General features: G+C 35.8%; 1 protein-coding gene across 1 annotated transcript in view; it reads right to left on the bottom strand.

The window, feature by feature from the left end:
* LOC120310797 (coiled-coil domain-containing protein 186-like) overlaps nucleotides 1-13,870 on the bottom strand; it is an 18,029-nt gene continuing 4,159 nt past the window's right edge. Inside the window, exons 4-12 of the mRNA XM_039349605.1 lie at nucleotides 12,553-12,701; nucleotides 9,174-9,255; nucleotides 6,991-7,171; nucleotides 6,429-6,496; nucleotides 6,221-6,297; nucleotides 5,444-5,544; nucleotides 4,627-4,718; nucleotides 3,157-3,288; nucleotides 1-2,348 (exon numbers count right to left, since the gene is read on the bottom strand). Of these exons, the coding sequence (XP_039205539.1) occupies nucleotides 2,215-2,348; nucleotides 3,157-3,288; nucleotides 4,627-4,718; nucleotides 5,444-5,544; nucleotides 6,221-6,297; nucleotides 6,429-6,496; nucleotides 6,991-7,171; nucleotides 9,174-9,255; nucleotides 12,553-12,701 (1,016 nt within the window). The 3' untranslated portion in view covers nucleotides 1-2,214. The remainder of the gene's footprint in view (nucleotides 2,349-3,156; nucleotides 3,289-4,626; nucleotides 4,719-5,443; nucleotides 5,545-6,220; nucleotides 6,298-6,428; nucleotides 6,497-6,990; nucleotides 7,172-9,173; nucleotides 9,256-12,552; nucleotides 12,702-13,870) is intronic.

Below are 13,870 nucleotides of genomic sequence, written 5' to 3' on the forward strand. Positions count from 1 at the left end.
TTTCTACCAATGTCCAATTTATTGATGAATACATGCAAGCTTTGTTGCATTAATACAATCAGCACACTCATTCTGACAAATTGTTCTGTCCAGAGATCACTGAAATAAAGACTTTTCTGTCTGTTTCCCCAAATCTTCTTCCCATCTCTCTCTGAACTATTGGAATATCCACTGATTAAATCTCCTGTTGCTAATTCCTTATCTTTTTTCTTCTTCCTTGCCTGTAACCCTTTTCCTCTTCTGAAATTACTTTTACCCTGAGATTGGGGATGTTCCTATTCAAGGCTCTTTTTCAACATAGGATATGTGAGAGATACAGCTTTGTCTAATATGCTGATTTGTCATATCTACAGCAATGCCAGGGGTTTCATTAATCAGAATAAGATTGAGGTCTTCATGACAATTTTAGCAGGTCTCTACTCCTTCATCTAGGCCTTGGAAAAAGATGATGTAATTATAAGAGCTGCAATACAAAATTAGTTTAATCTTATCTTCAAAATTGGATGGTTCAGAAAAATATGAACAGCTTTTGCATTAAGCCGTGGTGGCGCAGTGATTAGAATGCCGTGTACTGCAGCTACTTCTACCGGCTGCCAGCAGTTCAATTCTCACCGGCTCAGGGTTGACTCAGCCTTCCATCCTTCCGAGATCGGTAAAATGAGGGCCCAGGTTGTTGAAAGCAATATGCTGACTCTGTAAACTGCTTAAGAAAGGGCTGTAAAGCACTGTGAAGCGTTGTATAAGTCTAAGTGCTGTTGCTGATATATTCTAATTAGTTAATTTGTCACTATAAAGACATGTAAGTCTGGGACCTTCTATGATTAAGAATTCTGGGGTTGCAATTCAGATAATAATGGTTTTCTCAAAAAAATTATTTGCTCAATATACTTTTCTACTTCCATGGAGTAAAATGAGAATCCCATATTTTGAGAAATACAAGCTGAAACACTGGGAACGAAAACATGCCTTATTTTTAAAGTTGTTTTTTTAAATCTGTGGATAGCCCGATCAATGAGAAGAATGCATCACTGCATAAATTAAATCCAAACTTTAACAAAAATGCAAAGACTACACATTTGAGAGGTGTAAGATTAGAGATACCTAATATGCTATATTCTTATACTGTAGTTTTATTTTTCATACATTCATGATTTTTCTGTTAATAATTCCCACAACTGGAAATCTTTTAACTTTAAAAATTGCAAGGATGTCTTGCATGTGTGTATGCTTTTAACCATAAAGCTGTCAAGGAAAAAGTAACCTTTATTGCAATATTCTTCTGTTCAAAAGTGTACTGACACAATGCAACCTAAGGAGAATCACAAATCCATATGTACTTTGACATACTGCCTCATTGACTTAAATAGTATAGGCTTAGTTTTAGCTTGGATAAAAAACTAACTATAGCATGACTTTTTGATTTTGTTCTAACATTTGCCATGCACTGAAAATGACCCAAGGCATGATAGTTAAGAAGTTACATTGATTTCTTCCCCACCTAATCCAAAATCAGTAATCTTGGACATACTGTCACTTAGACAAATTAGTTCCCTTATGACTCCAAAGACTACAGTGTAGCAACTCAGTGGCGAAGAAAACAAGATGGGTGCACACAGAATTGTTCAATAATTCCAGCTGCTCCTGAAAAGGACATGATGAACCACACTGCCCCGAAAAGTTGTCTACTATCACAAAACTAACATGCATCCATACATAGCAAAGTTTGTCTTAATCACCTGCTGGTACATGTGGCAAAGTAATGGTTTTATATATGTAATACAATAAAGGCTCTTCTGTCCTTTAGTAGATGCTTCATTCATGGATTATAAATACTGACCAAATTAACAGGCTTTGTAGTTTAAGATGAATTAACTTCCAGAATATTTTTCTTGCCTGTGTTAGGCTACAGACTATGTTAAGTATTTGAAAGAAAGAGATATATTATATTTGATGTACATTGGGTTCATTAATACCATTTTTTCATTTTCATTTCCAGAAAGAGTCACTACATGCTATTAACAATCGCTGAAATGATTCCAAACCTAATCCTGATGTACCAACATGACCCAGGATATGGGCTAAGATCACTCCTCCTCCTACCTCATGCAACATCTGTACAAAAGCAGCTTAGCATGTTGAAAACAACACCTTATGTTTTTCTCTCTTTAATTTGTTTCCTCATTAAAAAGCATGAGGCAGCCCTTAAGTGATACTTTAAAAGTCACTGAAGTTGAGCTCAGGCAAACTGGTGGATAATTCACTGCTGATTTCTGTCTTCTCCAACATGCCACCAATTGCCTCTCCAGGGATATTCTCCAGTTTCAAACTTGGTAAAGAAACCTTGTTATCTAAAAGATACAACAAGTGTAATTAGCATATTACTATGAACCATTAAATAAGTTAAAACATTTCCAATAGGACCTTTTATTTATTTATTCATTTGAATGTATTAGCCACCTAATTAATTAGCCGCCCATTTCCTATGGGCTCCGGGTAGTAAACAACATTTAGTGGGTTTCCTTTTCCCCAAGTGATGCAAGTGGGGCATTTTAAAAGAGCTGCGGAAGAGCCTGTTAAATAATTAGTATCTCTTTGTAAAAAACAGGTTTATTTAGCTGACATCAAAGGGCATATATATGTGTGGCAAAATGAACTAGTGAAGTTGCAAAGTACTGGAAGCTTCTTGCATGAAGGAGTGCAACCAAATGTACAGAAGCTGGGAACTGCCCTTTAAAAAAAAAAAAAAAAGGTAAATTAGCTGGATTAGAACGGAGCAAAATCCAAATAAATTTAGGAAAAAAATTCTTCCAAATCCTGCTAATGAGAACGTTGAACAGCTTAACAAAAAGGTATTAATCTCTTGGAAGAGAATGTTAATCCTTCTATTCTCCCAAAATATTGTTTTTTTTTTTTTAATGTGATGAAATAAATAGGCCTTGAAGTTTCAAGAAGTGGAGAAAGGAAGGAAGGAAGGGAGGGAGGGAGGGAGGGAGGGGGAGAGAGAGAGAGAGAAGAAAGAAAAAGAAAAAAAGGAAGAAAGAAAGAAAGAAAGAGAAGAAAAGAAAAAAGGGAAAGAGGTATCTTTTTAGTATTGCCTCCCCCCCTCACCTCCCAGCAACATCATAGTTCAATATTTCAAAGCAAAGTAGTGCTTACCAGCAAGTTGTACAACTTCTGGTTCACTGAAAAGTTCATCTGAGCTGACATCTGTGAGACTGAACTCAGAGATGGAATCATCACTACTAAAGGAGAAGGACAAGTCTTCATGCAGTAATTCTTCATTCTTTTCTAGCAGACAAAACAATGAAAAGAGATTAGGGATCCAGCAGCAATTCATATCCACAAGCCCAATTTTCCAAACTAATATGAAAAAATAAAAATAGCTTGCTTTTCAATATAAAAGCAGACTAAACATTGGACTAATTGTGAAGTATTTATCTCATTGCTAAAAGAGGAATCTGATATATAAGCAGATAATTCTGGAAAACAGAGTCAAAATTAAATTATTTTCTGTCTTTAATTCACTGGGGACTAGGAAATTGCCCCAAACCTTTTCAGTCCCTCACTGAGCAAAAGAGAGATTACCATATCTATTCTCTAGCAACCACAAGGCTACATTATAGTAATTGCAACTATAGATCTATTAATTTAGCTTAATTTCTAAATAAAATAGGAAAGGACCCTTGTAGAGAGGGCCTTTGCATATCTGTCTCCATTGCCAGAGACACTCCTCTCTGGTACATTGAAGAAGGCTTCCTCCTGCATTATTTTCAGACTACTGAACAGTCCTTAGAACTTTCATTTTGCTCTCACTTCCTTCCTATTTAGAAAATATACACTGACACATCTCTTACACAGGCCACTGAACGGTTTTAGCATTAATTTTAATCTGTTTTAAATTTTATATATTATGCTTTTATTTTTAAAAACATTTGTCAATTTAAGTACTTTCCAGATTAGAAAAGTAAGCTATATATCAAATAAATTAATAGCTAAGTGGCAATCATGTTGTTTTGTTGACTGGTAAGAGTTCAGGTTATGTTTAAGGTAAATCCAAGCATTAGTGTCTAGCTTATGTCAGGTCATTTCCTTGATTATACGATTTTTTTTTTTTACACAAGACCACATGCATCTCTTCTAACCAGGTATAACCCTCATGTTAAGAGTACAGAGAAGAGAAACAAAGATGATCAGGAGACTGGAGGCTAAAACATATAAAGAATGGTTGCTGGAATTGGGTATGTCTAGTAGTTTAATGAAGAGAAGGATTAGGGATGGTATGATAGCAGTGTTCCAATATTTGAGGGGTTGCCACAAGGAATAGGGGGTCAACTTATTTTCCAGAGCACCTGAAGGCGGGACAAGAGGCAATGGATGGAAACTAATCAAGGAGAGAAGCAACCTAGAACTAAGAAGAAAATTCCTGACAGAACAATTAACCAGTAGAATGACTTGCCTCCAGAAGTTGTGGATGCTTCCAATACTGAAAGTTTTAAAGAAGAGATTGGACAGCCATTTGTCTGAAATAATATAGGGTTTCCTGCCTGAGCAGGGGGTTAGACTAGAAAACCTCCAAGGTCCCTTCCGACTCTGTTATTCTGTAATATTGTACAAACAAGCACTTACCCAGATCAGTGCCATCCTCCTTGGGATGCATAGTATACTTGTCTTCTAAGTTGAGACATTTCACCTGTTCTTTTAGATCAGTCACTGTAGATCTGATTAAAAGAAATAAAATCCATAGTAGTACTGGTTCCAAAGGAAGAAATACATGGAACCTAAAACAACCTTTAATTCAGGGCAGTTTTAAAGAATTCAAAGAGTTACAGTAGAAAAATATTAAAAAGTATTCTATAGTGCTTGTGGACAGAAAAATAACCTATTTGACAGATGGTGTTGTTAAAAGCAAAAGGCTCAAAATTGCAATAGGGAACAGAATAAAGGCAATTCATCTTACTAATCAATTTTCTCTGGATGGATCACTTTCCTGGAGTAGTCAGGCACTTTTATTGGTAAACTAATTATGTAAACAGCGAGCCTCCTGGTGCCAACTGCCTGCTAGTCCCTAACTTGACATTTCCCCCCTTCATTACATTGTCTTCTGAATGACAGCAACAGCTATCAGAATTTAACAACCATTTTCTCTCCAATCCTTCATGAAGCTCTAAACATGTTCATTAAAGCAGAGTTCCCCAACCTTTCTGGCTTTGCAGACCGGTGGGAGGGGAAGAGGGATGTTCCCCTTGCGTGCGTGTCCAGCAAGCGTGCACACTGCTCACGCAAATGGAGTGTGTGTGCACACGCTCACACGCTGCTTGCACAAGTGGGGATGAGTGGGTGCACTCGCCCAGTTGCAACAGCTCATGGTCCACTAGTGGGCCGCAGCCCAGAGGTTGGGGACCCCTGCACTAAGGCATACGAAGCACAATACAGAATGGCTTACTTGACAACACTGAGCTCCTGTTGAGTGTTCTGAGTTTCATTCCTTGTTTTGTCAAAATTCTGAACCTGAGTTTTATGAGTGTTTATTAATTCTTCCAACATCTGGAAAGAACATAAAAGTGTAGTTGTAAATATAATTTTTCAAGATGAACAAGAATGAATTAAAAGGGTATTTTTTTCTTATAGGTAGACGATTCCCCGTTTACTCATCTATATAATTAGGAAAAAATATATAAGTACACAGAAAACAAATTGGCAAATTTATATTCACACTCTTTTAGCCAACATTGTAACTAAATTCCATCCTTAAGAGGAAGCTAAAAGGGCGACTGCCGTGATATTACATTATGCTCATATAATTGGAAAAATACAATGTATTGATGGCTGCATATGCTCATTCCCAGCATAATACTGTCCTGGTATAATCTGTTTTCCTTATTCCACCCTATTTTTGCACGCAGACATTCCTGACAATGCTAGAAGGAAAAAAAAAACCAACCAAACTAGCAGCAGCTTTGTGTAACCCCTCCTCCCAAATTATAGAAAACTATTTTAAGGAAGAAAGAATGCTTGGGCAAATGAGTCATGAATGGATGATTAATTTTTCCATTTAATTCTTAGATTTAGCTAGTAACTACACTGTGATCCTCAACAGTCACTTCCATTTTTTTGTCTACTATAGATAAGCTTCATTAGAAAGACTGAATTCACTTTTTATCTGGGGGTAGCACTGTTAGCATTAAATCACTGAGCAGCAATAGAGAGATTATAGTTGTACCTTACAGTACCGGTTTTGGATTCTCTTAATCTCATGAGTTGCAGAAACTTGATTGTATAGTTCATCTTCTTGGCAATCTAAAGCATAAAATATACAATTTTTTAAGCTGCATATCTCTTTCCCTCTTCTTCAATAGGGCCACCAATAAGTGGTCCTTTGCCTGATGCGGAAGAAAGCTATGGGTACAGGAACCTCAAGCTTTACTTGCCAAGTTTATGTTTCAGCTGTTCTATCTCTCTCTTGATGCACTCGTATTCTTGCCATAGGATTTTTTTACTGGAATAAGAAGAAAAGTAGGAATATCAGCTATAAGACAAGGACTAGTTCTCTGAATTAACTACAAGCTCCCTTAGAAAATGAACTCTAGTTTTAAATTATTAACAGAATTTGAGAAGTAGCAAATAGGCTCTCTGTAATTTTGATGCACCGAAAGATAGTAAATTACCCAGCTGCTTTTTATGGGCTAGAAATGTCTGGGACAGACAAATTCACGCATTCCTAATTACAATAAGCCATCCCATTAATATTATTTATTACAAGCAAATCACTGTTAAAATTATCGTTCAGAAAGAAAAAAGTATTCTTTCTAATCCAACAGTTTCATGGTATATTCAAGCTTCTGAAAATGCTCTTACAAGTCTTAACAACATATAGGAATGCCTGTTAATTCAGTAAGCATATCTTCTAGATGATAGCAGAAAAGTATAGCTGTTGTTCCCTACCACAGTAGCTTGCCAAGTTATTTATGCTAGTTAATTCAAATGGCTGACCTCTCCAGCATATCTTGCATGACGCCAGAACAGGAAAACAGATCAGGAGTACAATCCCCATCTGACTGATGAAGCACCTGTTGCTGAACGCTGCGGAACTCACTCTTCATTCCTTTCATGCTGCATCCCAGCAACGATTCAAAGCCACCAGGCGAATTATGCTGTAGGCGATCCATTTCATCTGTATAAATAACCAGGATAGGAAAAATAAAATTAGCTTATGCCATGCATTGTAGCTGCTAGAACAGACAACAATACTTGGCTTTAGTGTCATTTATTATTAGTGTTAAGTATTCCAATGGAGACTGATTTATCCCCATTTCAATAACAAATTGAAAATAATCTCCAAAATCTACTTGTAAGAAAAACAAACAGGGTAGTAAAAATAAGGCATTTTTTTTGATAGCTTAGGACAGTGATGGCGAACCTTTTAGAGACCGAGTACCCAAACTGCAACCCAAAACCCACTTATGCATCGTTGGGTGCCGGGTGGGTGTGGCCCACTGGGTGGGCATGGCTGCGGTGGTAACAGCAGACTGGGTGGGACTAAAAAGTTCAATTAATCAATTCCAACTTTGCAAGATCTTTTTTTCCCCATGAGAAGTTGAAATTGACTGATTGATTGAACTTTTTTTTTTTTTTGCACACAGCGGCGGAGGCCTAAAGCGAAAAGGTTTTTATAAAACCCAGCTGAAGGCCTAGGACTTGGGTGACGGCACGTGTGCCCACAGAGAGGGCTCTGAGTGCCGGCTCTGGCACCCGTGCCATAGGTTCGCCACCACTGGCTTAGGATATAGGTACCATTCTCCATAGCCATTGATTTTCACCATGGAATATATTATGCACTTATACATGTCTACAGGTTTCACTGTCACAAAATAAGTGGATTTACAAAAAAAAAAAAAAGGTATCCAAGGCATTTAATAATACAAACAAAAGCTTATATACTTCTCTTGCCAGTGAGGCGTTCATATTCAGTACATGATCAGAAAGAACTGAGAAAAGCTACTATACTCCAACCACTTTTGTTTTTATTTTAGTTTTAACTCAAGTTTCTATGAAGTGTGGGATATAACAGGAATAAATACTGATCATTCTGAATTTTGCTAAAACTCGCCCATTCAATATCAGTCAGCTCTTTTTAATTTCCATTATTTCTTCTAATAATGGGCTGAAATGATACCAAACCCATCCTGTGTTTCTGAATTCAGGGTATAGAAATTGAGGCATTTTTTTCCATTTTTAATTATGGCAGGTTCTGATATTTCAACAAAGGTACCATAAACTGTAAATACTAAATTTATCAGGGCAGGGGAAGCAGAATTACTTCACAGGTTTTTTGGGATTAGAGAATCTGTTTGGAAAATTCAAAGGAATATGTCAGCTTTGTTTTGATAACGCATGTTTATATCTGAAGATGGGAAAACTTTCAAGCCACTGAATTGTTATTTACTTTATAAGCTCAAGTGAATTAGGACAAGGTTACGTAGATAATGTCTTCCTACCAGAATCTGCTCCAATATCTGCTTCACACCTTCTTTTTTTGTATTTTCCCAAGAGATTAATTAAGTGTGAGTGGAATGTACCAAGACCACAATTCTATAGCTAGCCTCTAATCTTAAAGGACTATCTTTGAATTGTGCTTTTTTAAATATGATCAAATTAGAAATTTTGGGAAGAAGTGTATTAACATTTAATATAAATTTAATTTAAATCCAGGATAGGCCAGGCCCTGCCCACTTTGGGGAGATCAGTCTCCAGCATACCCCTCAATTAACAAATGTGGCCTCACTTTTAAAAAAGGCCACAAATCCCCATGCTGGCTATAGAATTCAATTTTGTGAGAAACCCTCTTTTATCACCTGCCTGAGGGCTTTCTCCTAGTTTGCAAGGCCTCTCTTCTGATAAATATTTTGCCTGCCAATTTTGCCAATATTTTAAATTGCTATTTAAATACTTGGTATTCAAGTTTTTAATCTACTCTCTTTAAAACTAAGAGAGTGAACCTCTTTCGTGAACTGCTTTAAATCATTCTTAATCACCCAAATATTTAAATAGAAAAGGGAATAAGATAAAAAAATCATGCTTCTTTAATTTTCTGAAGACAAGTTTTGTCTCAAAGATAGACCTCACCGTAAATGGTGGGGAAAGGTTTTGGAAAAAGAACTGCTAATCTTTCATACCTTCTAGGTGATTGATACTCTGCTGCTGCTGCTCTTTCTCTTGTTTAAGCCGACATACTGCTTGGGTGAGTGACTCTATAATCTAAAAAGGCAGAAAGGAGAACCAGAGCCATAGAATCAGTAAACATCTCCTAATTACATGTTCTGAAAACTTCCCAAAACGAATGAGGCTTGAAAAAGCACCTAAAATATTAGAATTCTTTTTTTAAAAAACAAACAAACAAATTTTATTGGTTTTTTTAACTTTTACAATGAGGTGCTCTAGAAGCATTGTGGTGATGGGGTAATCAATCATCAAAAAAAAGTCATATATGTATAACTCAAATTAATACATTGAATGTTCCCTGTTTCCCTCAACTACTATAACATATTTAAAATAGTCCATTTCTAGATTACATTTATATAAATCTAAATCCTGTTTTTAAGCTTTACTACTTTACAATTACCGTAATCTAATTTAATCTTAAATAAACATATTATTAGCACTTCGGGTACCCCTTCTAAAATACATATTCCAACAATAACATTCAAATATTTCCAGATGTATTCTAATTCTTAATCTAATAGATCATTAATTTTATCATAAGTCTCTTATTTCTTCTTCCACTACATAATAATCCTAGTTAAGATAAAAACATTACTCTACTCTATGTATATATAGTCTATCATTCAATCTATTTCTATAACAAAACAAAACACAAAATCTTTTCAGTCCATTAAGTAAGATTTAACTCTCATCCAAATAATTATATCTAAAAGACACATATTATTACACAAAATATCATCTTACTAACTTGACATACTCAATTAATTGTTAAATCAGTCCAAATCTCTAAAACCTCTTCCATTTTCTTGTTCTGTTCCATTACAAAATAGTTTTCATAGATAAAATAAACATCTTATTTCAGAAAATTTTCCTCTCACTTCTAATTTTAAATCTTAAACCTTAGATGAATCCGTGTCTACAAAACCTTTTTGACCCATTACATGTAGTTTTAAGTCTCTTTTTTTCAGTCTTATTCTGGCTTTCTTTTTGTGCCAAGCCAGTTTCCATAACAGAGCCTCTATTTCAGCAGATAGATCTCCCTTTATTCCTTGTGATGTCATTTGGGTCAATGGAAGATATCCCATCCTCTGTTTTAAAAGTCTGACTCCTTTGTAGTTAGACTCTTGTTGCTTTAGAAGTTCAAGTCTCAATGTTTGGTTCAGTTGAGTTAAACAATCAGTTGTATCCAGTTTTATGGTTAATTGTTGGTTATCAAAGTTATCATTGTTCTCAATAAGTCGTATTTGTAGATCAATTCCTGTTGTTTTTGGAGTTGTGTATAGTTTAATTAAGGTTACCTTTTGGTCCTCAGAAGTCTCAATAGGATGCTTATGAGGTAATATAGATTCCTCTTTAATGTAAGTTAATTCCTCTTCTGGTATATTTTGGCCTATAGAATAGTCAATTGAAGTCTGAAAGTCAATTTGAAGGTTTGTAGTGAGGTTTCTGACTCTTATTTCTGTAGTAATCTCTTTTATTTTAACGCATACTTGCTCAGTGGCTTCATGAATTTTTTCCAATATAAGTTTACAGTTTAATTGTAAATAGGCTTTCTCCATTTCAATAATAGTTAGAAGCAGTCCTTTATCTTTCAGGGAGGCTGTATTTAATCAGGGTTAACCAATGTCCATCCTCACAGTTTCTAACAGCTGCAGACTTCTTAATTTTTTCCCTTTTACAATAGTTTGAAGGTCAGACCAACCTCATCTCCAAACAGATGCAGGCAATTGCAGTATTTAAGTTTCACTACAAGATGTCCTCAATGGGTTACAGACTCTTTCCCAGACACCAATAAAATGAGTTTTTTTTATATATATAGAAAAAAGCTCTATAAAAGGGTTTTTTCGGAATCCCAATTAGAAGTAAAATAAAGGCATTAAAGTTAATTATTCTGTCCTTTTATTCGGTGCTTTTCTTCCCATGCAGACAAATGCTGTTCTCTTAGGGCAGGGGAATAGTTCCAAGAGGGCTTTTTACAGGCAAAAAGAAAAAATAGGGTGAAGAGAGGAGAAGGAAGGGTCTCACCCAGATCATCTGCAGTTGTTCTTAACGCTTAGATGTTCTTGACTTTCGGCTGGTGCAGCTAGATGATCGGCCATCTTGCAGGACGATCTTTGCTCCGTTGGCCCTAAGGAATCAGCTGGAGCCGCAGGAGAAGCTGCTGCCCTCCCACAGTCACCAGCAAGCCTCCTCATCAGTGGTCGCCCCTCCAGGGCGACTTTCAACCCCCTTCGGGGTCTACCGGCAAAGGAAAATCAGCCGGTGAAGAGATGAATCTCTTCGAACGACCACAGTTGCCGCAAACCAGAAGTTAAATTCTGATATTTATAATTTCCCTCCTCTGCATCTCCTTTCCACTTTGAACTTAATTCTTCCTTTCATGGCTACCATTCATAGGCTCTCCCTCTATCCTCTTCTAAATATGGCCTTTTTGGTGAGCTAAACTAAGGGAATAATTGGACCAATCTGAACAATTGCCTGGTTCGTACATAACATTAAGACAGTTTTTATGCAGGTGCAAACAAGACTCCTACGTTGTAAGGCATTTCAAACTAGCTACATTTTCTTCTATGCCTATTCCATAGGAAACTTCCCAGACTGGTAGCTTTCACGTGGGAAAGACTAGATAAGGTTCAGAGCATTCAGGGAGGCAGGGGGTCAGACCTTGCCCTGTTGTGTTTACATGATGAATCCAAACTAATTACCCGATTGGGATGGTTGCTCTCCAACATTTTCAAAAGCATAATCTATTAATAAGCCATAATATTTTGGCCCAAGAGAATGTTAAGCTATGATAACTGGATTCACACATTGTACCCAAACAATGTGGATGCAAATTTACTTGGCTCAAAATGCTACTTTCATATGAATGTCAACATATCCAAAATAGGTCACTGTAACACTAAAAGAATCCAATTCCAGAGGAGGTAAACATTTTTATGCTGCAAAGAGGTGCTTTAATCTCTACAAAGCTTAAAGCTTCCATCTGAATCTTAAAATTTCCCCATCCACTCTTAAAAATGGGTTGGAATTTTGACTCTGCCTACTCTAGAGGATTTCTGGATGCTATAAAAGTGGTGGATTGTATAAGCCATACATTTTGCTTTCTGCACTGTACTGAGAACATAAACTATGTTATAACTTAGCATTATGTATGAATAAGACTAATAACATTAAAGACTGGTTTGGAGGCCAGAGCTATCCTTTTTGAGCACAATTACTCAACTGTTTTAAAGCATATGACACTTCACGTTTTGGTGAATTGTTTTAATTGATTACTTATTTATGTCTGCCCGATAGAAAAGAACTATGTAGTGATGCAGTATAAGTTACCTGGGCTTGTGAATGTAGTTGCTGGCTGATAGTTGAAAGCTCCTCATTGGCCATTCTACAGCATAGGTGAGTTCCACATGTGAAATGCAAGGGTGGTAGTCCAGTCTGTGGCTGAGTCAGAACAGTACTCCCAATATTTATTCTGCCCACTAACAAATCAGTTGTAGGGGTGGAAAATAATTAATTAGACTAAGCTTAATTAGACTAAGCAAACATGGAAGCAATACTGTTATTTTATTTGTTCTAAGTGCTAAATATAAATTCCAGTTACATTAATGATAAATAATTTTGTTCCTTTCAACTTCCTTTGTTTTAACTATTCCATAAGCAGGTAACTGGATCTGTTGAGATATTGATCATTATCTAAAATGTAATGCATAAAAAGTCAGAATGTTTATATTTTATTCTAAACTTTCTATTTCAGTCAGCTTCAGGGTTCAAATTTAGACACAGAAATTGTTTTTTAGTCCTCATCATTCTCTTTTAAAATTCATTTTAGCTTTTTAGTGTTTCTCAGTTATTATTTCTATTTAAAAAACCCTTTTTTATCTACTGAGTAGATAAAAATCTTTACTCGGGCCCTTTCTTCTGTCTTTATCTTTCAGTTCTCTTGATGGTTATCCTTTTATTATATATATTCAACTTATTATCTCCAGATTTAAGTCTCTCAAATCATCCCATTATTTGTATTTTTCCTTATCCATGTTGCAGCTTACTCAAGGCTGTTTAAACATGGAAGTATTTCCTTTTAAGTATTCAGTTGGTCTCTTTATCTCATCTAAAAAAATGAAGATTTATATTTTTTTCTCATTCTTCCCCAAACCCCAGTATCCATTTTATAGTTACTCTTCTCTACTTGTAGGTTAATTATTCTTTCTTTCTTCTCTTTAATCGTATCTGATTTTCAGAGACTACCTAGACAAATTCTTTCAATTTTTTTGGCAAAATTTTTCAGAAATGGTTTACCATTGTCTTCTTCCTATGGATGAGAGAAAGTAACTAGCCCAAGGTCACCCAACTGGCTTTGTGCATAAGGTAGGACTAGAACTCACAGTCTCCCATTTGTAATCTGATGCTTTAACCACTATACCAAACTGGCTCCCTAGGTTTAATTATAGTAACTTTTAATTGATTATTCTTCACTAACTCCTTTCTAGCTAACTTATTTCCTTTAGCCTCACGTTGTTTTGTTAAGATTGTGGGAGAAAAAAATGTTCTAACTTGGTTGGTTAGTAACCAATAACCTGGAAATTTGATTAAATTTCAGTTTTAGAAACAAAGCCTCAAATTAAAAAAGGAAGAAAAGCAAAATGGGGTA

This window comes from Crotalus tigris, unplaced genomic scaffold (genome assembly GCF_016545835.1).
Source record: "Crotalus tigris isolate CLP2741 ecotype Arizona unplaced genomic scaffold, ASM1654583v1 scf7180000018299.754606, whole genome shotgun sequence".
Lineage (NCBI taxonomy): Eukaryota > Metazoa > Chordata > Lepidosauria > Squamata > Viperidae > Crotalus > Crotalus tigris.